The 26,067-nt window shown below is 49.1% G+C and overlaps 1 protein-coding gene across 5 annotated transcripts in view; it reads left to right on the top strand.

Moving 5' to 3' along the window:
• Positions 1 to 26,067, top strand: part of MBP (myelin basic protein) — a 156,549-nt gene that overhangs the window by 109,533 nt on the left and 20,949 nt on the right. For 2 of the 5 annotated variants that reach the window (XM_016933209.3, XM_016933208.3), the window contains exons 3-4: positions 7,263 to 7,699; positions 14,509 to 14,586. In XM_016933209.3, coding sequence (XP_016788698.1) covers positions 7,263 to 7,699; positions 14,509 to 14,586 — 515 coding nt within the window. 5 annotated transcript variants of the gene reach the window in all.

Raw genomic sequence — 26,067 nt, 5'->3', positions numbered from 1 at the left:
ACAAGCTTGCTTTAGACCATGGGTGTAGAGGCTGACTTAAAAATAAGTATATAAAAAGCAGCTTAACAGCGATCATGCCAGAATCTAAGTTTTTCTAGCAAAGAAGAGTGGGGGATTTGGCGTCTTTCCTTTTGGAGTATACTCCAGTAAATATCAGCATCTTCTATTAGCAAACATTCAATGCTTGTTGGACATCTGTGGAGGCCCCACACCATCCCGGATATGTTAGAGAATAAATAGAGCCTGGTCCCTGACCCTCGGAGAGGAGGTCACTTGACTGGAGAGAACAAAGCAAATATGAGGCGATTAGAAGAGAACTAAGGAGTGACTCTGTGGTACTGGAGGGTAAGACGCACTCGGAGAAGGGTGTCTGGGCCTCCCAGGGCCAGCCTCCCCAGGGTGGGGACCTGGAGGCAGAGGCAGCAGCGTGGCCATTGTTGAGACCACAGAGGTCAAGGGCCTGCAGCAATGCGCATGGCGCCGCGGAGGAGAACAAGGGAACCCAATGGCAGAGAGAGGAGTGTGTCCTTGGAGCTCATAGAATGAGGAGTCCGTGCAGGCGCATGAGTTAGGAGCCTTGTGTTGCAAAGCCCTTTACAGATGGTTCAGCGGTTGTGCAGGCAGTGGAACCCATGAAGGGAGCCTGGAGATGAGGGAATTAGCCACGATGTCGCAGTGAGAGCCCCAGCAGAAAGCGGCAGCAAGCAAAGGAAGCGGGGGGTTGTGGTCACATAAGAAATAGTCCAAAAGAAGGAGTGGCAGGACCTGGCGACGCTTGTGTGCTGGGGATGAGCCACTGGAAGCAGCCAGTCACACTGTAAAAATGAGGCCACGTGACCTTTCATTAACACCACCTCAGTGGAAGATGAGCTTCCTCAGGTCATGACGCCTGAGTTTCTTTATTTAGTAAACGCTATCCCCCACATATCACAGCTGCATCCCGCTGTGCATTTCTATGCCTCAGAAACCACTCGGAGATACATGATACCCCTGTTGTTGCTCACAGATGGTCAGTGATTTGAATACCACCACCTTCTAAAGGCCAGCATTGTTCTAGCAATAAGATTAGGGTGTGGTGTTTTTGTTTAAGGAAGTTTTCCTGCAATTGCAGAAATCGATTAATACCACAGAAAATATTATAAGTACATATTTTGGAAAATGTAGATCTGCATGTTTCACTAATTGTGTAATCATGCTCTGCTCTATAAATATCCAAATGTAAAAGTCTGCATTGGGATTTCGTTTGACTGAAGGCAATATTAACGCACTGAACTGCACTCGCCCCTACCAAAAACGCTGCACATCCATAGATTTAGACTTCTTCGCGTACTTCTTATGTGTTGGGAGAAGCTACTTTGGGGACAAAAATGCCCTTCTCTGTGCCTCACAAATAACTGCATTCAGGGACACAAAGCCCAACTGTTGCAAAAATATTAGTATTCAGATGTTCTTGTGTTTTGTTAATGCATTTAATTATGTACAATATAGCTATTGTTTTCCTTTCACATTTGCATTAATTTATATTAGCTAGAGAACATAAAGCACAGCTATAAAATCAGACTAATTATTTCTGTTGTTCTTGCAACCTATAAATAAGCATTGCATCCCTGCAAAAACTGCAGCTTTGTACTGACCACAGTATTCTTCACGTTGCTTTTTCAAACACTACAATGCAATGATGTACTTAATAATATGTTATAAAGCTTAGCGTTCTTACGTAGTTGAATTTCACCAGTGGTCATGGAAGAACGGTGCCACCGAAGTCTCCCGCCCCACCTGGTCCTGCCTTTTCCGCACTTGTCCTGGAGCAGGTGACCTATTTTTCAGGCACAGGGCTCAGCCAGCACAGTCACACTGGCAGCTGTATGCACTCCCTTGGGTGCATGGGCGAGACCACCGCGACCCTGGGTTCCAACTGCTGGCTTTACACTTTGCTGTTGGCAAACATCTATAATGTATGTGACAGCAGGTTAACCTGCCTTGGAACCAGGTCTTATGTGGACTGCATGATACGTCTCACTTACAGGGCAGTTTCTCAACCCAGATGATTTTGATTTAAAAAATCAGAAGCACTGGAATCCTTTTTCCAATGAGTGAGAGTTGTAAGTGTGCAAACGTCCACGAATATCAGCAGCAGAAGGAAAGCAACCCCACCTCACTCCTCCCATGCCACCACCCCCAGAACTGGTGCCCTCCCCTCCTCGCATCCCCCAGATGAGACCTCAGTGCTGAAGGGGCCTGTGTCACCGTGCGTTCTCAGATTCAAAAAAGGCCACCCGCTGCAGTTGGCCAAAGACCCCGGGAAATACACTGAGCAATAAAGAAAGGAGCTGCATTGGAGTCCAAGTGCTCGTGATGGCTTAAAAGTAGAGGCTGGGCACGGTGGCTCACGCCTGTAATCCAAGCACTTTGCGGGGCCGAGGCGGGTGGATCACGAGCTCAGGAGTTCGAGACCAGCCTGGCCAACATAGTGAAACCCAGTCTCTACTAAAAATACAAAAAATTAGCTGGGCCCAGTGGCAGGCGCCTGTAATCCCAGCTACTTGGGAGGCTGACGCAGGAGAATGGCGTGAACCCGGGAGGCGGAGGTTGCGGTGAGCTGAGATTGTGCCATCACACTCCAACCTGGGCGACACAGTGAGACTCCATCTCAAAAAAAAAAAAAAAAAGGTGCATCTTCACAGGCATTGTTTTATCTACAGCATCGCCCAAGGTCAGCCACCTGGGAGGCTAGCAGGCTGTCATCTGGCTTAGTCAATAGTGCTATTAATGCAAGAGGCAATTGCATTTTTATTTAAAGTTTCTACAAGAATTGCTGAACCTGGGTTCCAATTCTGGTGGTGCTCTGCCTGTTTGCGTGTGTGTGTGTACATGTGGGTGTGTGTGCACCAGAGCGGGGGTCACCTAACCTTACCAAGTACAAACTTAACTCAGGTGGGAAATGTGTCAGCCCCACTCTCCCTGAGAGCTGCTGCCAAGAGACGTAGAATCTTCCACCCGAGAGGCTGCTCCTACGGCTTCATCTTCAGAGCTGCTGATACCAAGGCTGTACGGAGCGGAGGGTGGAGGACTCTTTCTCAGAAGACAACACTCTTCCAGACATTTAGTTTAACAACTTAACATCCCCCAAGTTAAGTGTCTTCTCAGTCCACGTGAAGAAATGCCCTCAAAGTATTTTTAGTGTGAACCAAACCACATGAGAAACATCTTTTCCTCACCAACGTCTTTATGACTTTCCTGCCTCTTAGTAATTGTGCAGAAAAGAGTTCACACTGCAGCCTGGAGCCGTCCACTCTTAGGCAGGCCTGTGGTGAGCTAGGTCCCGGGGTGTGGTCTGGGAATGCGGGTTTCCAGAGTGCTCCCACCCACCGTGCCCTAACCAGGAAGGCAGTTCGCTGTGCCGGAACAGCTGTGAGCACCACATGGTCTGTGCAGAACAGCGCCTTTCCTCTGGAGGCTGGAATCTTGGTGGCACCAAGCGAGGCAGCCTATGAGACCAGCCCCGAGTAAAGCCCTGGGAAGGGTCTCTAACGAGCCTCCCTAACAGACAACATGTCACACATGGGGTCACAGCATGTGCTGGGAAATTCAGCCTCCCATGTGACTCTAAGGAGGGGTTCCTGGACTTCGCCATGCACCTCTCATTGCAATGAGTCATAGCAGTGACAGGACCATATCCTAAGTCCCGGGAGCTCTCCTAGCAAGTCAGGGAAACTGGAGGGGTCACGGGGACCCCAGGGCAGTTACTGAAAGAGGTCCTTTGTGGAAACCGACGTAGAAGAATATCTGTCCACTGCTCACTCTTGGTCGCTTGGCAGGCATGCATTCTCAACTGTTCGCTGGTTCCCTGTCTACACCTTCCCCAACCAGGCCGCCTGCAGCCACTCTCCCCACTCCCCCACCCCAGGCCAGAGACCTTTCTTTCCTTAGTGTCCCAGCCAGACTCCCAGTCCCTGTCCCTCTCCCAATTGCTCAGGATGGAAGCCAAGGTGCCCCCGGCCTCTGGGTACCACCATCTCCGTCATATCCCTCCACAGAGGCCGTCCACTAGAATCTTCCCTCCCCAGGCCCCGCTGCTCCCCAAACCAAGCCCTGTCTTCTCGCCACATAGCTGCCTGCTCTGCCCTTTCCACAGTCTGTTCACAGCCATCAAGGCTGTGATACCCCTGCTGTTGCTCACAGATGGTCAGTTCCCTGCACAGGCCCTCCTGCCTCCCAGGTTACTGCCTGGCCTGGGAGGTTCTCAGCCCGGCCATCCTCCTGGACCCAGAACCAGCATGGCCGCTCTCCTGCTGCTTCCGCCACTGGGAGCCGATTCCGCGCAGGCTTCCAGTGGGGGCTGCCTTCCCCTCTGCCAGAAGCACCCTCCCCAACTTCCCCAAGTCCTCGCAGGGCCCAGACTCTCATCTTGTCCTGTCATTTCCGCAAGGACCTTCCTGCTGACCCAAGCCCTCTCTGCTTTCCTGTTCTCTTGCCTGATGTGAAGTTGCACATTGCATGAGTTGGGGCTGCCAAGACAAATTACCATATGCTGGGGGCTTCAAACTACAGGAATTCTTCTGTGACCATTGTGACGGCCAGAAAGCTCAAGTTGAGATGTCTGCAGAGCCCTGCTTCCCCCGAAGGCTCTACAGGAGAATTTGCTCCATGTCTCTTACTCCTGGTGGTGCCAGAAGTGCTTGGTGTTCTGAGGTTTGTAGATGCACCCCTCCAGGCTCCGCCTCCGTCTTCACACCTCTTCCCTGTGCATCTGTGCCTGTGTCCAAACTGCTCTCTTCTTACAAGGACACCAGTGATTGGAGTAGGGCCCACCCTACTGCAGAATGACCTCATCTTCACTTGATTGCACCTGCAAAGATCTATTTCCAAATAAGGTCACACTCACAGGTACAGAAGTTAGGACATGGACATATCATTTGGAGGGATACTATTCAATCCATAACATACATTTTCACCTGCTTTCCCCACTAGAATGTAGGTTTCACGAGGACAAGGACCTCGTGAATTACAATCACTGTAACTCATATATTTAGAATGGTACATTACACCTATTTGGTACTCATAAATAATGGATGGATGGATGGATGGATGGATGGATGGATGGATGGATGAACAGGTAGGTAAATGGATGGATACATGAGTGGATGGATGGATGGATGGATGGATGGATGGATAGATGGATGGATGAACAGGTAGGTAAATGGATGAATACATGAGTGGATGGATGGATGGATGGATGATGGATGGATGATGGATGGATGAGTGGATGGATGGGTGGATGGATGGATGAGTGAATGGATGGGTGGATGGATGGATGATTGGATGGATGAGTGGATGGATGGATGAGTGAATGGGGGGTGGATGGATGGGTGGATGGATGGATGATTGGATGGATGGGTGGATGTATGTATGTATGGATGTATAGATGAATGAATGGGTAAATGGACTGACATGTGGATGGATGGATGCATGAGTGGATGGATGGATGGATGAGTGGATGGATGGATGGATGGATGGATGGATGGATGGATGGATAGGTGGATGGATGGATGGGTGGATATATGTATGGATGGATGGATAGATGGATGAGTGGGTAAATGGACTGATATGTGGATGGATGGATGCATGAGTGGATAGATGGATGGGTAGATGGATGAGTGGATGGATGGGTGGGTGGATATATGTATGGATGGATGGATAGATGGATAAATGGGTTGGATGGATGGATGGGTGGACATATGGATGGATGGATGGATAGATGGATAAATGGGTAAATGGACTGATATGTGGATGGATGGATGGATGAGTGGATAGATGGAGGGGTGGATGGATGGATGAATGGATGTATGAGTGGATGGGGGATGGATGGAATGGATGGATAGATGGATAAATGGGTAAATGGACTGATATGTGGATGGATGGATGGATGGATGGATGAGTGGATAGATGGAGGGGTGGGTGGATGGATGAATGGATGGATGACTGGATGGGGGATGGATAGATGGATGGGTAGGTGGGTGTGTGTATGTATGGATGGATAGATGGATGGATGGGTAAATGGACTGATATGTGGATGGATGGATGACGAATGGATGAATTGATGGATGCATGCATGCATGAGTGGATAGATGGTGGGTGGGTGGATGGATGAGTGGATGGGGGATGGATGGATGGATGGGTAGGTGGGTATGTGTATGGATGGATGGATAGATGGATGGATGAGTAAATGGACTGATATGTGGATGGATGGATGCATGAGTGGATGGATGGATGAGTGGATAGATGGAGGGGTGGGTGGATGGGTGAATGGATGGATGAGTGGATGGGGGATGGATGGATGCATGGATGGATGGATGGGTAGGTGGGTGTGTGTATGGATGGATGGATGGGTAAATGGACTGTTATGTGGATGGATGGATGAATGGATAGAGAGATAGATGGATGACTGGTATTACAGGAATATGTGAGTGAATCCTGTTTTCTGTAGATAAGTAATAGAGTTTGGAGAGGAAACTAACTAAATGATATTTATTTAAACCTAACACTCTAACTTGAAAGCAAAATGGATTCATTGCCCTTTGTGACAGAAATGTGGTATTTTTTGGAGAAAGCTATGAGATGCTGGTATACAACATGAAATATCTCAATCCCACTTCAGATTTCTAATTGTTTCTGCTTCCAGAGGAGAAGCCAAGTCAAAATGTCCTGAATAAGCAATTCTCTATTGCGAGAGGCCTCTTGTGGAATCTGAGATTGAAAAAATTCTAAATGCCCCACTTCTTTCATGCGTGAATTGCAAAAAGATGTGGCAAGTTTTGTTTCTACCAAGAAAACTAAAAACACCTTTTGTCAAATAAATGCTGCTTGCATATTTAACTTATCCACCAGTGGCCTTTTAAACAGTCAATGTCCCATCAAGGTGCCTGCACATCTGGGCTCTCCGGGAGCAGCCATGGCAGCACCCAGGAAGAAACGCTGATGTGGCTGCTCTGCATGCTCAGATGACTTCATCGGGAAGCCTGGGTGCATTTTACCCTGGGTGCCAAATCTCGAGTAACTGAGGAATTCCCAGAGCCTTCTGAAACACAGAGCTGCAATAAGGCTGCTCCATCCAGGTTAGCTGCATCCTAGGCTTTATGAGGACTGCACATATTCTGTGGGTTTTATAGGAGACAGCTAGGTCAAGACCCCTCAGAGAAAGCTGCTTTGTCCGGTGCTCAGCTTTGCACAGGCCCGTATTCATATCTCATTGTTGTTTGCAGGAGAGGCAGATGCGAACCAGAACAATGGGACCTCCTCTCAGGACACAGCGGTGACTGACTCCAAGCGCACAGCGGACCCAAAGAATGCCTGGCAGGATGCCCACCCAGCTGACCCAGGGAGCCGCCCCCACTTGATCCGCCTCTTTTCCCGAGATGCCCCAGGGAGGGAGGACAACACCTTCAAAGACAGGCCCTCTGAGTCCGACGAGCTCCAGACCATCCAAGAAGACGGTGCAGCCACCTCCGAGAGCCTGGATGTGATGGCGTCACAGAAGAGACCCTCCCAGAGGCACGGATCCAAGTACCTGGCCACAGCAAGTACCATGGACCATGCCAGGCATGGCTTCCTCCCAAGGCACAGAGACACGGGCATCCTTGACTCCATCGGGCGCTTCTTTGGCGGTGACAGGGGTGCGCCCAAGCGGGGCTCTGGCAAGGTGAGCTCTGAGGAGTAGAGGAGCTTTAGTTTAAATGGAAAAAGCAAAGGAGAAATCAGTAGGTGAACTCAGCCATTAGAGGAAGAACTGGCACGTAGCCTCTTGCTGTCTAAGGTCTCGTTCCGTGCTGGAGAATGCATATGAGCCCAAGAGTGTGGGCCCGAGTGGCTGCTTAGGATGTTTTCGTTTAACTCACCCCCTCTTTTCCTCACAAGGGATGGTGGCCGGGGTGTGGCTCAGGAATGTAAGGACATGCTGAATTCTGGATCTCTAAGGGTGCCTGGACATGGGCGTTGCAGAAAGAGAGCCACATTCTCAGGGTCTCTGGTGGTGTGTGCTTGCGGACTTGATGACTGATGTTGCCTCTGCAGCCCACACGCTGGGGTTCAGCACTGGGTTATGCTCGTTTTTTCCTGGAGTCAGTGCTGCTAGCTTCATGTTGCTCTGCGACAATCATAGGATTGAGGTCGAGGAAGACTTTTGAACAAACTCCTCAATTTAAATCTGCCTTGAGCAAACGTTCTCTGTGGTCTGAGAAGTGGAAGGGGGGAGGGATAAATGAGTGTCTATGAATCAAAGCTTTATTATCTTGTGATTCCATTAATTTGCATACAGAGTCTTAGAAGTTTCTTTATTCCAAAGCAAATGTTCTGTGGATAAAAATGTATTACAAAAAAAAACTCTGCTATGGGGTCCAGAGTCTAGGAGTGGTTTCTGCAGTTGATTGTCAGTGGAGAACCTGTGGCTGCTGGTTCATCAAAGCGCTGGTCCCTGAGTGCCATTCAGATTGCAGATGCAGTATTTTACGTGATGTTTAGAGTGTTTGGTGGTTGTGTAATTTTGGAGAGAAAGAAGTTTTTCCCAAAAAAGTCCCTAGTTTATTCGGTGTTCTCACACAACCTGTAAGATGAAGCTGTTTTTCTGCCTGTGTGCAGGGCTGATTCTGGAATTCCGGAAGGCCTTGTGGGAGCATAAAAGGCTTTTGAATAAAGTGTGGAACAGAGCGCCTCATTCTGATAACACGCAATCATAAAAACCATAGGGCAACTTGGAGTTAAGGAGTTTCTAGAATTTGCTTTAGTCTCCAACTGCAATTCTTTATTGATCATGAAATTGTTGAAGAGAAACACAAATGTCAGTTTTACCTTTCCCGTGGGCGTAAAAGCACATCGAAGTTTCAGGCAACTGTTAACATCTCTACCATCTGTCTGAGTTGAGATTTCAGGTTGTGACACTTGCCGTGACTTATTTGTAAATGACATTTTGTGTGTCTTAGATACTAATGGAATTCATATTCTGGCTAGTTCTTTCAGTGCATTTGTAGACATGTTCTTTTCCTTTGTGGCAGTCCTCCCTCACCCTGAAATGTTGGTGTTCCAACCGATTTCTAATGCTAATTTCAACTGGAAGCACTTTTTCAAGCCCAGCTGTCAAACCACACCAGACATGTATGGATTCGGGTTGCCCAATAAAGCGTTGCTATTATGTAAGCATCCCTCACGCATACAGCATCACCAGTTTTGAAAGCTTGAACTATTCTGCTTACTTCAAGGTACAGAAAAAAAAATGTACTTAAACTGTGCAGAAAAGATGAAATCACTGGATAATATGTATTATAAAATAAGCTTCATGTGAGTGACACTGGTTTAAGTTGAAATAAAATGGTGAAAGCATTGATATCAATCATTGTGACTTTATCTCAAAACGATATTGACACACATAGATGTTTTTCTTCCTTTATGGTAAGATTACAGCCTTTATTGTCTTAAATCTCTTATACTCTTCAATATTTTCAAAGAAAACATTCTAGTCTCAGAAATAGTCCATCTCTTTGCAAAACAGGGCTGGCCAATTATCAAGGACCCATAAAAATCAAAACACTTTCAAAAATTTTAAAAATAAAAAGATAATTTTCAGATGATTGCTTTAGGAATTTTGAAGTATCCATTCTTTTCACTATGGAGTGTTGAATATAGAAGATTTTTTAATGAACAGGCTTGCCCTTTGATGCCAAAGGCAAAAAAAATAATAACATTTGCACATGTGATCATAGAGCAGCTGTGGGGCATCCCGGGGGAGCGCACGCAGTGGGGATGTGATTGCTCCACTCAACTATTTTATCACAAAGTGTTGTAAACATGGGAGATGAAAGCTTAACTCTCTCTATACCCAGCTACAGACCCACAATGGCCCTAAAAATCTGGGGTATTCATTGGTGTGGGCTGCCATGGAGGAATTTTTGGTTTTGTTTTTATTTTTATTTGTTGTTCTGTTTACAAATCAGGAGAGCCCCCGTTTTTATATGCTAGGAAGGTCCTTGGGATAGGCCGAAGAGGTGTGCAAACAGGAGCAGTGGAAGGCCCGGGCCCTGTCTCTCAGGACCATGGCGGCCTGCCCCACACACAGTTCTGCTTCTCCCCATCTAGAACGAGGTTTTCCCGGCAGATTCCTGCCAGACTCTGAGTGGAGCCCCCCCATGACCCTATAAAAGGGGCTGTTTGTCCTCCTCCCACCCTCCTGTGCTCTTCCTCCCTCCCCTTGAGGGCACATGGCCGCTGGCACCACATGTGGGAGCCACCGCCCCCCAGCCCGGGAATGCCCTAACAACACCCACGCTTGTGTTGCTGGGAGCTGACATTCAAGAAAAGTGCATTAAAAATTCCTTGAGAAGGCATATTCTTTTGAGAGCCGTAAATGAAAAGTGCATTCACGGAGAACATGCTCCTTTGTTGTGAGAGGAAAGAAAGGACTGTTGTTGCCTTTAAGGAACAGGTTTCCCAGTTCCCTGGAATGTCAGGGTCACATGAGGAATGGGTGAGCACTTAGGGCCAAGATTGGCGTGTGCTTGGCCCAGCAGCTTCTCTCCAAGGGACCTCTCCAGCATCACTCTGTGCCAGTGCTCATATCTGAGGCCACTTGAGTGTCACGAGGCAGAGCCTGGAAACATTAGCTTTGGAAACCGTTCCTCCCTTTTTATGTGGAGGAAGTAAGGTTTCACAAGACACCTAAGCTGGACATGGTGATGTGCCACTTGGATAGTTCCCAAAGCAGAAAGCAGCCAGGACATCGCAGTACCCCACTTCTCCGTGCCGTGTACTTTTAGGGAGGTTTTCGAAAGCTAGCTTCTTACCGATGATTTTGTCTATTTTTCTGTTTTACGTGAAAACCTTCATTTATAACCTGCTCTTCTCAGCGTTCTTCTATTCAGCATTCAGTATGACTTCTATGCCTCTAATTGCGACTGTATGGAGAAGAACTGTTTGTCATTCAGTGCTGTGGGATATAATCAGTCCTGTAAATTCATCAGAATGTTCTGTTGCCTGATTTTTTTTCCATTGCATTTTAATTTCATTAAACATATTTTAGTTCTACAGTAACCTAATTCCTCATTGTTACCATGAGATCCTAATTCTGTAGCTGTGTTCTGTAATCCCATGGGGCGTGTACCATTTGGAGACACATGAAGGATACAGTAGACAGCACGGAGGGCAGCAGCAACACACAGGGGTGTCCTCCCTCCCCAGAGCCCAGTGTGCACACAGAACCAAATTCAATCTCATTCATCGTGAGCTTGGGTGGTAACTGATCCAGCCACTCAGTACCTCCATTGGATAAGAGATTTGGCCACAGATTCTTCTAGAGAAAATCCAAATGTGGAGGGTGCATTTGTTTCTGCACCCAAACAAATACCTTTTGAGATTTCTTATAGGCATTCCTCTCGAAGTCTCATTACTCTGATCAGTTATTGATCGGAGGCTACCCTGGCTCAGTCACCAGCTGCCCACTGTGTCCTTCTGTGGTCTCAGGAGCTGCAGTTGTCGCTGTTGTATGAATAGACGATAGTTAATTAGACTGGATGTGTCTGTACTGGCAGTGATTTTGCAACTTCCTCTGTATAAGCGATACATTTGTAAATCATGGGAATGTATTTGATGGTAATTGCCTGTGGTGGTTGTATCATGATTTAATTTTATTATGAGCTTTTGGCTTTATATATTTTTCTGCCTTTTTATGCATTCATTAAACAGTTTAACAGACCAAGGACAGTGTACTAATTGCATGCGAACTTCTTTAATTTGTCGTTTTTGGTTGCCCCCACCACGTCAGTGTGCTGTGTTGCCGGCATTTTCGTGGCCTGGTGACACAGCTGGCAGGTAAGTGTGAGCACCCGAGCTCCTGCCCTTCTGTGTGGGAAGGTCACAGTTGCTCACTCATCTGCTTTTACTACACAGAGACATTTTACTGTCTTCTCTCCCCTGACAGTTCGGTGTTCTGGTCTTTCTATGGTGACTATTCTGATTCTGCCTGAAGTTTCTTGTGTTTCTCTCAAAGCATCATCCCGCAAATGTTAGGGAGGGTGGACGCTGAGCAGACCCCACTGGCAGGTGCTGTCACGGACACAGCCCGCCCCACCAGCATTTCCTGAATGAACGTGCACATGGGTGCCAGTGCCCACAGGGCCCCCCGGGAGCTCACACACAACGGGGGTCACGGGAACCTTGAGACACTGAAATGAGGGGATGGTGCTGGCTCTCTGAAAGATGATAATGAGTGTATGAGATGAAGCTGAAACTTGGGGTCTTTGAGAAATTAGAAACGAGTAAAGATAAGTGATTGGCTTGGATGCGGTCCTGCCTTTCATGTCCCATCAGACCCTCGTCTTAACTCATCTCCTCCCTTTAAACTCATTTGCATTTTAAAGCACTCATTTCTCTCATCGTTGATTTTCCTTTGATAAAAAGTCTGGACATTTGATAACAGGCAATTCTGATCGGTGAATTAGGAGCTTGGCTTGACATCTGAGGGAATAGATCATCCTTAGAAAAAAACACACAATAGCACTCATGAAAATCACTTAGATATTGATACAAATTTAAGAAGTGTGGACATTTCCCATCAAACCCTGATTCAATGTTTTTAAAAGTTTTTTCCTTTATGGCTATCAGCACACTCTTAATGCTCTGAAATCATCCTACTTCATAGAAACGTAGTAAAAAAGAAACAGCTAAAGAACACTGAACTCTCTTGAGGGAGCCCCATACAAGTGGGCTTAGCACACACAATTTCTCCTAAGAGGCTATTCTTGCCTTTCGTCTTTGGCCCTTGCATTTGTCCTCCCTCTTCCTGGCTCCGGGAGTGGCAGGCAGCCGGGGTTACAGGTTGCATTTCCTGAAAACCATCAATGGGATGTCTTATGGCTACCCCAGCCACCTGCCTTCCCCATGAGTAGACGGGGAGTCAGTAGAGGGGCTTCACACCAGCCCACCAGAGCCACGAGAACATGCCTCACAGTGATGATCTTCTTTGTGAAGAAGAGCCATTGTAGGAGATGGAGGGAAAATAAATGGAAAGTTCTTCACTTGTTGGCTCTGTAGATAGCGTACACTTGCTCACGCTCATGGACACCAGCTGATGGGAGTCACTGCTTATGAGGACAGCCAAGTGTCATCAACACAGCAACTCCCGCAGGCTTATCCACGGAGACATCCTCTAAAGTGAATACTCAATTTACTTACCTTTAATATCATGAATTAAAGTCACCAGAAATTCCTGCTAACCTAGAAATAGCCTCTCTCATGCAGGGAGAATCCATCAGGAGACGTACAGCTAAGCACACACTCACCACAGATTTGCCTCTGAAAACCCCGGTGTGTTCACTTTCCATAATACTTCTAGAATGCTCCCACATTCTTCAGTGTCGGAACTACTCTATTCTCATGCATACTCAGCTGCTAACCTGGTTAAAAGAATCCATTTCATCTGCAGCCAATACATCTCCTGAAACCTGTTACACTGATTTCATCTCTTGACCACTGTAAGTCTCCTCTTTCTCTTCTCTCTCTGTCTTCATTTTGCTGTAGCTGATAGTCAAGAAATAGACATTTCTTGCAGGGCACTTACCTTGGTCCTATAATAATAGTCTTTCAACTGCAGCCCTTAAAGTTCGTTGATATAGCAGATACTCTCGTGTAACTGACAAAGATAATACATTAAGTTACAAGCTAATGCTACTTAGGAAGATTTGTAGCCACAGAGCTCAGGTGAATGCGTAGCTCCTGCTCCTGCCGAGGAAGATTAACTTCCTGCTTATGTTAAATTCCTAACCTTCACCAGTACCAAGGAAGAATGTCAGCAAGAAAATCAACTTTAAGTAATTGGCTAAAGTGATTTTGAACAGTATTGCTCCTAAAAATTATTTCCTCGTGCTCTGCAGAAAATCGGAAAAGGTCTGTCCTCGGTTCACTGAACCTTCACAGAGCAGAAAAAGTTTCAACCTGTAAATCCAATGCAGAAGATAACACACTTGCTATAAAAGAAAAAATACAACTCTGCAAGTAAAGTGGAATGTAAAATTTATCCATTCCATGGTAGACGTCAAAAAACCCTTTTAGTGCACTTTGCTCCAGACCGGGAAAGGCCTTCTGCACTGGATCCTAGAAATCTTTCACAGCTGGTGCCTGCTGCCATATTAAGAACGCTTGGTCCCATTGTTTGATACAGGGCCTCAGAATAGACTTCGGAGGAGAGAATTCTTCCCTAAACTTTCCTTTTGCTCTCGATTTCCTGAGTCCTTCGGGGCGCATGCCTGCCCTCTGACCTCCCATCACCTCTTGCTGTTCCGTCCATCATCCATCATCTCCACATGCCTTCTTCTCTCCCTGTCGTCCTTCATCCTCCACCCCCCGCTCACTCCTCCTCACTCTGGGTTCTTGCCAAGCCAGCTCTAGAGGAGATTTGCTGGAGGACTTTGGGGCACTGCCGGCGGCGCCCACCCGGACTCACGCAGCCCACTCTGTGTCCCCCGGCAGGTACCCTGGCTAAAGCCGGGCCGGAGCCCTCTGCCCTCTCATGCCCGCAGCCAGCCTGGGCTGTGCAACATGTACAAGGTAAGACGCCGGCGGGTCCTCACCCATCGGGGCCAGGGGTGACCTGCCCTTGCCTGAGCTCTCAGCCACTGTCCCTCGGGGCAGGCAGTGTCACTGCCAGGGTCCCACCCCCAGCCTCCGGGGCATCTGTGAGGCCGTGAAAGCAGGGAGGCAGGCCTCCCCCAGGGAAAAGCAGCTGCAGAAAGAGACAAATGCCCAGGAGGGGCATGGAGGACCTGCCTTTCAATCCTTGGAGGGAATCGTCTGCAAAGGGCATGGCTGTCAGCTCAGGATGATGGGCAGCCTTGGTGAGAATCTGCCTCACTTTGCCGAGGCCTGAAGCGCGTGCAGGGGCCCGGGAGTGGCTCTGGTCTTGAGGGCTGGCCTGGTCTATGGCCACGTGCATACCCGAGTTTGCTTTGAAAACTAGTGCCTAGCAGACATTTAGCACTCACTAAACATGGGTTGAATTGAGCTCTAAACGATGAGTGTCCTTGGGACGTCTGGTCTCTCTGGGCTCTGTCCTCACCTGAGCTCAGCTGGGCTCTGCATAGGAAGTGGGCTATCACTGTGGCCTGTCCTCTTCTCCTTGTGTGGCTGCCACGGCTTCTCAAAGCACATAGGTGCCAGGAGCACTCACAAAGAAGAGGACAGCCAGGAGGAGAAGGGGAAGGGGACAAGCCCAGAGCTGGCACTGCCGTCACCGTGAGCAGGGCTGCCGTTTGCACACTAGGAGTGGTCACCGCAAACCTGCATCCACCAGGCCCCCTTCCAGACCCAAGCCACCACCGTCTGCACCTTGGCACCTGGCTTTTTAAGCATGGGAATATGCAAAAGATTGGAAACATCTGCTCAAGTACTTAAATAGCGAGAACATTTCACAGCTGTGCTCAATGGAGCACCAAGTTTGAGGGAGAGCTGGGGTACCCCTCTTCAGAGGCCGGCAAGGGGGGACCATTTACACTCAGCAAGGAGCACAGGAGCACGGGGGACAGGACGCCTGTGGATGCCAAAACTTGGAGGCCCTGAAGGGGAAGCATCCGCCAGGTGTGGCTGCATGTCAGACATCATGCTAGTGCCTGGCTGTACAGGGCTGCACCGCCGCGGGCCAGGAGTGGGTTTATGAGGAATGAGGATGTGCCTGCTGGCCCTGGGATGGCCAGTCCAGGCAGTGGCTGGAAGTGCAGCAGAGGAAGCCAGGGCTTGGGGGCAGAAGGGCCCTGGGGGAGCCGGGGCCAGACAAGGGCCAGGTGAGAGCCCCACGGTGGTCGTGGGACTTGGAGTGACTGGCGGCCGCGGCTGGGGAGAAGGATTTCTTCCTGAAGCCACAGGGGTGGAGGCAACCATGCACCCTGAGGGGGTCTCGGTGGTTTGGAAGCCCATCCTGAGAGTCTGTGTTTAACTTGAATCGTGTCCTGGTTGTGAAGCCGCACTTGGTTTTCGAGGGCTCTCTTGGTGATAGAAAACATCACCACTACCCACAGGTAGTTTCTGAGGGTCCCCCGTCCTTCTGGGAGGCCTCTTCTCTGGGGTGCACTGGGGCTGCAGCCACCTGGGCTTCACTGTGACCAAGATGGGGCTGCATGCACCAGCCCCTGCCTGGGAGGCACCGACCCTGCCGGCCCCACCCTGGAGAGCAGTGCTGGCGAAGAGGATTTTAACTGTGTGTGCAGGAATATCTGATGTGTGGGAGGGGTGAGCTAAGGGTGGCACAGCACCCAGTGTGTGACGCGCTGGCAGGTAGCAGCTTGGCCCCTACCCCGTTCCCTGCTCCACGAGAGGCAAGCTGTCCTCAGTGGACCCTGGCCACAGAGAGATGGAGCCTCTGCCAGAAACCCCGTGTTGCCAAGCAGAGTGGAGAGGATGAGAGTCCCAGGCTTTGGTATCCAGATCATAGTAAGAAACTCAACAGAATGCTTCATTCCTCTTCTAAAAAAAATTATTTAGCGGGGAAAAGCAGCCCTTCTGTTCTCCACAGTTTCATCCTAGACAGGTTTTGCATATACCTTTAAAATCCTGGCCAAAGATAAGTAAATCCTCTACACAACGCCTTGTCCACGTGGCTGCCTGAGGCTCACACTCCAGGGCACACATGGAAAGGTGGTTATAAGTCTGCAGGCTTCCAGGACTCAGCTCCTTGTGCTCAGCACTTGTGCACTTGTGGACACCCCATTCTGGTCCAGATAGGAAAAGCAGTAGGGGTGTGTGTGTGTGTGTGTTTGTGTGGGTGTGTGTGTGGTATTCACATGTCTATGGAATGAGGGGAAAATGAAGATAAGCGTAAGTTGAAACTAAAGCCTGGGCAGGCTGTGTGGGCTCCCAGCGTTGCTGTTAATGGACACAGAACCCTCCCAGGGCTGCGTGCTGGAGGCCTCAACTTCTCCCTCCAGCCCCCTGAGCAGGGGCCGGTGACGCCTGGCTCACAGAGGCCATCTCTGCAGGAGGTGCACACAGAGGGTGCAGGCGGGCTGGTCTGAGAGCCCCCAGGGGTGCCCCTGCCCGCAGACGGTGGCAATCCCACGCCATTTGCATATTGAGTGGAAGAATAAGCGAGGAGCTTCCCTCTCTCATCCCTGAGAAGGAGCTTTTGAGTTGGAATGTCTTCCTCCGGTACTTTGGGATGCTTTATTATTGCAAGAAAGTGGCTGTGAGGGCACCAGCCACGGAGGAAGGAATTGCAAGGCTGGAGGCACTAGATGGTTTTAAAATACAGAGGGATTTTAAAATGCAGGGATTCCTTGACAAAGGACCCTTGAAGTCAGCTCCCAACGGAGACAGAAGCAGCTGGGTGGAAGGCTCAGGCTGAGCAGTGCCAGGAACCAGCAGAGTCGGAACCAAGAACTCCCTGCCCTGCGGCTGACAAACGCCCACGGCGCTCACGCCCTAAGCTGAACGGAACAGAGGGCCTCCGCCTGGGTCCACCTCACCCTGTGTCCTCTCCCCCCCGTCTCTCTGTCTGTCTGCTTCCCCCTCTCTCCCTCCCTCTTCGTGTCTCTCTCTTCCTCTTCCCTCTCCCTCTCTGTGCAAACACACCAGGAGGGTAAGGGAGACACCCCAGCTATGAAATAGGCAACAAGGCAAAGAACAGCCTGGCTCCCGTGCTGCGGTGCCCCCTCCAGCACGGGACCCTGCTCCGAGCTCCCTGACTCCCAGAGACACCGGTGCTCTCGGGGCTGACAGGGCTCTTTTCTTTGAGGACTGGAAGGCGGGCAGCGGGAGCACAGTAGGGGAATACTGCGACATGCGAGAACCCAAAAGCAAGCTGGGGAAGCAAGGATTCTGAGGGGAGAGGAGCAACACACACGATGGGGAATGGCTGCTTGGGAAGTGGACCCACTGTTCTCTGCAGTTCCTCTGTCTGCTCAGCCCCTGCCTGCCCGCCTGCCTGTCCATCCTGTGCTGCAGGTCCCTGGAACCCGGTGCTGGGCCTGCACTGGAGGCTGGAGTGAGGGCGCCTGTGGTGCAGCTGGAAAGGTGGCCCCGGGCAGGGCGGCTCCTCTCGGCCCCACCAACGGTGCCAGCTCCTCCAAGCTCGGCCTGGGGCCCAGGACACTGACCTGAGCAGGAAGGGGCTGCTCTGGGCTTCCAGCTCTGCTCTGGGCTTCCAGCAGCCACTATCTCCGAGTCCTCGGACGTCCTTTCTGCCTCTTTCTCACAGACCCTTGTGCTCCTGGCCTGACTTGGAGGACACTGTCCACCCCTCAGCCTTGGCGCCCATGGAGGCTTCTGGAAAGACCTGCCCTGCCTCTGAATCCACCATCACCCAGCACACTGGCGTTTAGGAAGCAAAGCATTTTGTGCCATGGGAAAGCACAGGAGTGAGAACCAAAAATGCTTGGCTCAGGTCTCATGGCACTGCGTCATAGCCGTGGACCTGGGGCAGGTGTCTGTCTTCTCTGAGCTTCCTTCCCTCTCCTGTAAAACAGCAACGGTGGCAAAAGCGTCACCTGTCCTGCAGATGCTTTGGAACGTTGTGCTGATCAAGCAAGAAAAGCAATGCAAATGCCCCACAGGAGCCTCGTCCTCTGAAAACATTGGTGTCATCACAACCCTGCCCCAGTGCCACTCCACACTCGTGCTATTCTGGAAGAGGCCTGGCCACCCTCAGAGCTGCTGGGGAGGGCAGCGCTGGCTCTAAAAGCCCTGCTGGCCCTGGCCCCTCTGCCGCTCAAGGCTGTAGCTTTGGGTCCTCTGTGTTTCTGTGCTGGGGCCTTAGTTTCCGAAACTGTAAAATGAAAATCAGAGCGGTGAAGCTCATATCAATCCCTGCTCCCACCATTCTCGGAAGGAAATGGCAATCAAGCCTCAAAAGCCCCATGGTTGGGGCAGCTGGACTAGAACTTCACTCTCTGGCCATCAGCTCCGAGTCATCTGCGTTTGGGAAACAGACGTCTCTGAGCCTCCCCCGTGGGAGAGGAGTCCCTCTTGCCATGAGGAAGAGGAATTTTTTCCGTGGGTCTCTCGGGACAAGGAACAGAGACCCTGCTTCCCGGAGCTGTGGTCATGAAGGGTGTGCTTCTGCATGGAGACGCCATGGCAACATGGTACCTGGGGGCAGGCTGCCATCAAGGTGCCAACCAGAGAGGCCATGGCACAGCCACCCGGCGGAAAGCACACAACCATTTTAAGGACTTCCTCGCCAATCTGACAGCAGCTTTCGCCTCTGACAGGTGCCATTTGTCCACCTCCGTTGCTTCTCCCTCTTCGGCACACTCACCAGGATGAGGAAGCTGGAACCCGGTGTCAAAGCTCTTCCTCTTTGAGGTTAAACCCAGATCAGAAAAATGCAGCCACTGAAAGGGTTTACTTAATGGTAGAAGCACAGGCTGCTGACCTTTGACTTGTTGTATCCTTCTGTGCCCAGAGCCTGAGCCCCAATGTGGGTCCCACAAGGTTTCGTGCCAAGAGGTCTCTGATACCAACCCCTGTATCACCAGCGGACAGAGGCAAAGGCCCCCAAAGGAGGCCAAGGGAGCTTCACTTCCCCATGAAACATGGGAGAGAAAACACAACCAGATATGCCCCGACCACATCTACAAAAGCAGTATCTGAATCTCTGCATCCAGCCTCACAGTTTGCTAAGAGGAGAAACGCTGATCCTTCCTGTCATGGGGCAAAGCAACAACCTCCCGAGTAGGGCACCAGAAGGGAAACCACACACACAAGCCATGGGTGCCAGCGGCCGCCACCCTGCAGCGCTCTCACTCCCAGTATCTGCAAGGAGCTGCATCCTCTGCAAGGAGCTGAGGTAACAGCCTCAGGTTACCTGAAATCTGCATCAGAACGAAAGGCTTGTCTGTGAATTTTTTCAGACATAGAGAAAAGCCCGCTATTCTGGATGGTGCACAGTTTTCTGTAAAGAAAGTAAATGCCCGTGACTTTCATTAACTCGTGCGAGCCGATGATTCAGGAATAAACATAATCTTCAACCCGGCAAAGGGCAAAAACACAGGAAAAACTGCATCTGTCATTCAGACAGAAAAGAATTCTCTCCAAACTGCAAAATCTAAAATGCCCTGATCTTGCTTTTAAAAAAAAATCTAACATACTCTCCTGAGGCATGGTAGGAGCTGTTTGACCAGAAATTGAATAATAGCTTCCTTGCGGCGGCGGGGGTAGGGGGGAACACATATATATATATATATGTGCTTTTTTTCAGAGGAAGCTATTATTTAACTAGTATTGTAACTAGTATTTAACTAGTATTGAAAAGAGAACCACAGTGTTCTGTGATTTCTCGGAATTGCCAGAGCATTATGAAGTCAGGGGGATGGGAGTAAGAAAAGGGGAGACACCACGGCCCACCATTTACAGTCGGATGTGTCGTCTCATCTCCAGCCTTGCAGACTTCTGTCCAATAATACTGATTTCATTGGTGCCTGTTTTAGCTGCTGGGCCAGTTTCCATGGGAAACAGATACCATGACCCTAAGCTTCGGATAGTTTGCAGGGGGTCTGCTGTTTACCACTCCTACCGGTTTTTAGGTAGAAAATACGCACGCATTGAAACAGAAGATCCCTGGAGAGAAAGGAAGATGCTACGTAGGTGACTGTCTCCTTTGAGCATCTTTAAGGAGGATCATTTAATCACTTAAACAAGGTTTCTGGGGATGTCAAGGATCTCTGTGAGCCACAAAAGTGTGATGCAGGGAAAATGGCAGAAAAGGTGCATCTATTTCATCTAGAACTACATATTATGATTCCTAATTCAAAAAATATGCTGAAGAAGCATATTATCACTTTCACAAGAAAAAAATTATATCAAATATACCTCTGTTCTTTCTTATCATGGCAGCTCAGAAAAACAGTGACACCACTATCTTCTGTGGTTCTGAACAGGCCACACAGATTCATCCCTGAGCTCTCTGTCTCTGAGTTTTTTCAGATTAACTTCTGAGCTCTCTGGTATCTGCACTTCCTGAGAGTGCCAGAAGAATCAAATATTACTCTGGGAGGTAAAAAGAGTAAAAAGCAAATTCATTTGCCCTTCACTCTCAGGGCCACTGGTGAAACCGTCGAAATGAACAGCAGAGGTCCCAAATGCCACTTTGTGGATGTGTGCAAAAACCCGCCACGTGCAACCTGGAAATTAAAGGAATAAGGACCAGGAGATATGTTGGTTGGTTGGTTTTCAGTCACATAGACAAAATAGGACAGTCCAGACGATGCCATCTGTCAGTCCTGAGGCATCACTCTCCACTGAAAGGAGGAACTGATGGGTCCTTTGTTTTAATTACATAGAAATGCATCTTTTAAAATGACAGAGAAAATTGAAAAATCTCATCTCATTAACTACACTTGCATTTATTGTATCCATCAGTGTTTACTAGAAAATTAGTTCCCAATTATTTTGGTAAACAGCAGCAATTGAAGCTTCCCTCATTCCCTAGACACTAACTGGCATATGTCATTGACTTTGTCTACAGATACTAGTTTATTTTTCTCGTCTATGAGCACACTGTTAGTTCTAGTCAATAGCTTCATAACTTACTACAAGGTAAGTCTACAAATTCTTGTAATAAAATACAATTTAAAACTCCGTTCTTCTCCCTTCCCTTTTCCCTTTCTCCTATGACTAGCCAGTGAATTTCCCCATAGGCCGCTGACTTTCAGGTGGGTAACGTGAGCCTCTCATCCTACGTTCACTCCACAAGAGTCTCGCTTGGCATGCAGTCTAAAGTTCAAGCCCTAGACAGCTAGCAGCCTCTGCGAGCAGCTCCCTGAACCTCTGTGCATCTCAATATTCAAATCTGTAAAACGAGTGGTGACGTGGGAGCAGTGCTGAGTGATATTTCTGGTTTACGATCACACCTCGTGTTTTAAAACCAAGACGGCTTGCTTTCTCTATTCTGGCTTTGCATTGAATCCTTTTGGGGACACAGGGAAAAAATGTACATTCCTAGAACTTGGACCACTTACTTGATTAAGACAATGCCCATAAGGAAATCCCTACTGCATTTAGCCACTGGATGGTAGATGCTGCTCTCTGGGCATATTGAGATACATTAACAGAGAGACATTTTTCTAACGTGTCATTCTGCAATGACATCACGGACCACACGACAGAGGGAAGAACAGGTGCTTGCTAAGGCTCCACAGCCAAGTGCTGATGGGTGCATCTCTGTAGCAAAGGCCCTAATGGGAGGCCCAGGTGGAGAAAGCCAGGTGCATGGGACCCTGCCGTGGTTGCCTCCATGAGAACACACCATTCCAGGTTTACGAGAGGCCAGAGGTCTCCAGGCGGCAACTCCACATGGAGCCAACTTCCTGTGCTCCATCCCATCAGGTGGGAAAATGGGGCAGATGTTGTCAACACTCAGTTATTTGACCCATTTCCCCAAAACTGGCACATAATCAATACAAATGGGGAAACAAGATGTACTGTGTTAATACGTGTGATCTGAAAGGAGGCAGGTCATCTCTAATGATAGTTAGAAGACGTTCCAACATGGGGCTGTGTCAGTAAGAACACTATCGTGAGGGGAGGGTGTAGATGAGCAGGAACTTTCTTACAGGCTTTTTTTCTTTTTTCTTTTTTTTTTTTTTGAGATGAAGTCTCACTTTGTCACCCAGGCCGGAGTGCAGTGGCTTGATCTCGGCTCACTGCAACCTCCGCCTCCCAGGTTCAGGTGATTCTCCTGCCTCAGCCTCCCAAGTAGCTGGGATTACAGGTGTCCGCCACCACGCCCAGCTAATTCTCGTATTTTAGTAGAGAGGGGGTTTTGCCACGTTGGCCAGGCAGGTCTCAAACTCCTGATCTCAGGTGATCCAACCGCCTTGGCCTCCCAAAGTTCTGGGATTACAGGTGTGAGCCACCGTGCCTGGCCTCTTACGGGCATTTTCTTAAGTAAGTCATCCAAGTTCTAAGAATGCACACTTCTCCTTGTGTCTCCAAAAGGATTCCATGTGAAATAGGAGTAGAGACCTCCAATACCTCGCCCATCTGTTAAAACTGCAGCGTGGGTCCCTGGCAGGCTCATTAGCTGCCGTGGACTGCTGCGGAGTGGCTGGAGACTGTCAGGCTACGCTGGGCCGATCTTCTGGGTAGGTGTATCTACACCCGTGTATCTAGTGATTTACTCGCCTCCGGAAGAGAAACGCGGGCACACCCCAGCCTGGGATGGCAGGCGAGGAACCCCCAAGCCCCAGCCCTGCATGGTCCCACCTGGAGGCTGAGATGAGCTTCAGGGTCCGGGACAGTGAGCGGGGACCCTGTGAGTGGGAACCGGGTGGGCGGGGACCCTGTGGGCGGGGACCAGGTGAGTGGGAACCGGGTGGGCGGGGACCCGGACAGGCTCAGAGCCATAAACTCACTAGGTCTTCACGTATTGACCTTATGATCGTTGATTCAGGGAAGCAATTAAATTCCTCTCTCAGACAAAGAACTAAGAGCTTGAACTCTTTTTTTTACCAACCACAAAACTCCAGGCACCCGTGAATATTAATCTTTTTTCAAATTAATTGTAAACATTTCTTCTGAGAGAGAGTGACTCCATCAACGTATCTCCTTTAATAAAATCCGAGTGGAAATGATGCTGCCAAGAAATGCCTTGGCCCTGCAGCCGCTGATCATCAGATGCATCGGGCGGCAACTCATCTGTTACTGCTTCCCAGTGTCAGAACGCCCAGCTCCCCAGGCCTTAAAACAAATTGGAAAGCAGGGGAAAAAAAAAAAACAAAAAAAACCCTCTTCCTGATTTCTGGAGAGAAACAGGCGGCGGGCAGCAGCCTGGGTGCTGTGCGCAGGAGCTCCGCCTGCTGGTGATGGGTATTATCGCAGGTTGAGGAAAATAATTCTTCAAAAATCATGCAATCAAACAGCCTAATGGAAAAAGGAATTTCTTTTACAAATAAATGGCCACCCGTGGTCTTCCTCCCATGATTTTAAAAACTTTTCAGCAAGTTATTTTTATTTACCAAGCAAAAGTTTGTCATTTTGTTGTTGTTGTTGCTCTATGAATCGTGATGAAAAAGCTCTACTGATAGGAAGAGGCCCCGACACTGTTGAGTAAAACAAGAAAACTCAGATGAAGAAAACAGTGTGTCTAGTATGATCACTTTTAACGGCATTTGCATATTTTGTCTGTGTTTTTGCACGAAGCCAGATCTAACAATGTGCTCATCAAAGTGTAAACCAGGGTCATCCTTCGGTGGTAGAATTTTTCCACAAACTTTCTTATTTCATGGGATATCTTCATATGAGCATGTATTATTTTTCTAAACAATAGAAAATATTAGTTTTTAAAAATCAGGTCTTTTTTTAATTCTTCAGCTGTCCCAGGTATTCAGCTCCAAATTAGCCAAAAACTTTGCAGAAATGTCCTGGCCTCATCTCTAGCTGGCAAAACACAGGTTGCAGGATGCCCCCCAGCATCTGAGTCTACCTCACAAGGTGCGGCCCTGTGTCCATTTCTTCTTTTATAGTGCAACTGACCTCCTAGCTCTTCCTCGCTTTTAATCACCCACAAAGAAAGTGCGGTACTTGAAACAGGTTGGGGATGGCCCAGAAGACACAAATCTCAATGAATAACCAAAAGTGTTCACAGTTTTGGCTTTTTTTTAAACCTTAGTGAGTACAACTAAAAGTATATCAGGGAATTACTAAATGTGTGTCCTAAAAACTAAGCAGGCCATGTGTGCTGGCTCACGGTGGCTCACACCTGTAATCCCAGCACTTTGGGAGGCCAAGGTGGGTGGATTACTTGAGGCCAGGAGTTCAAGACCAGCCTGGGCAACATGGTGAAGCTCGTCTCCACTGAACAAAAATTAGCTGGGCATGGTGGTGCATGCCTGTAATCCCAGCTACTTGGGAGGCTGAGGTATGAGAATCGCTTGAACCCAGGAGCGAGGTTGCAGTGAGCCAAGATCACACTACTGCATTTCAGCCTGGGCAACAGAGTGAGACTGTCTCAAAAAAAAAAAACCTAAACGAAACAGCAGGAACCCTTTCTGTCCTAGAGAGCTGAAGTTCAGCAATCAGTTCACTTTCAGGATGACCTTATACGTCACAAGTGTTCCTGGAGCCGCAGCTCAGAGCTTCTGATGGGGTTGACGGGGGAAGCGGAGGTTGCGAGGCTGGCCCAGGCCCTCAGCGGTCTCCTCCGGGAAGGCTTGAGGGTGCGCCACCCCCTTCAGCATCCCCCATGGCTGGTCTGTGAAGTGACTTGAGTTCACCTTCACCCCCTAAGTGCCCCACCCAGCTTGCGTCTTCCCCTCACCTCCTCCTGTTGTTTCTTTAAGGCCTAGCATCTTCTCCCAGCTCCTCCCACCTAGGAACAGGTAACCTGTTCATCATAAGGTGTGACAGAATGATAAGTGCCCACTCCCCATAAATTGAAAAATATACCCCCAAAAACACTGCTCTTAAACCCCCCAAAACACTGCTCTTAAACCCCCCAAAAACACTGCTCTTCAACCCCCAAAACACTGCTCTTAAACCCCCCAAAACACTGCTCTTAAACCCCCAAAACACTGCTCTTAAACCCCCCAAAACACTGCTCTTAAATCCCCCAAAACACTACTCTTAAATCCCCCAAAACACTGCTCTTAAACCCCCAAAACACTGCTCTTAAGCCCCCCAAAACACTGCTCTTAAATCCCCAAAACACTGCTCTTAAACCCCCCAAAACACTGCTCTTAAACCCCCCAAAACGCTGCTCTTAAAATCCGCTGGCACCTGCATTTGTCGCATTTCCTGCACCGCTGGAAGCCGTGGAGTAGGTGGTGCGTTTCTACAATTGAGCTGAGCCGGGTTTGTGGTGAGCAGGGGCTGTGGGGTCAACGAGGAGGGAGCCAAGGGGCTGCTGAAGGGACTGCAGACCCGGATCATGGCCCTGCAACCGGCCACTCACAGGAGAGCGGGGCAGACACGGGGCTGTACTTCTCAGCCCAGGCACCCTAACACTGTGTACGTCTCATCTCATAAATGTAAATGCACCTCGACCTTCAAAAGAGCCGCACCGTCCCGACGCCGTGTGCTGCGCTTCCTTCAAAGAATAAGGGC

The sequence above is a fragment of the Pan troglodytes genome, chromosome 17 (genome assembly GCF_028858775.2).
Source record: "Pan troglodytes isolate AG18354 chromosome 17, NHGRI_mPanTro3-v2.0_pri, whole genome shotgun sequence".
Taxonomy (NCBI): domain Eukaryota; kingdom Metazoa; phylum Chordata; class Mammalia; order Primates; family Hominidae; genus Pan; species Pan troglodytes.
This window is presented reverse-complemented; position numbering and strand designations above follow the sequence as displayed.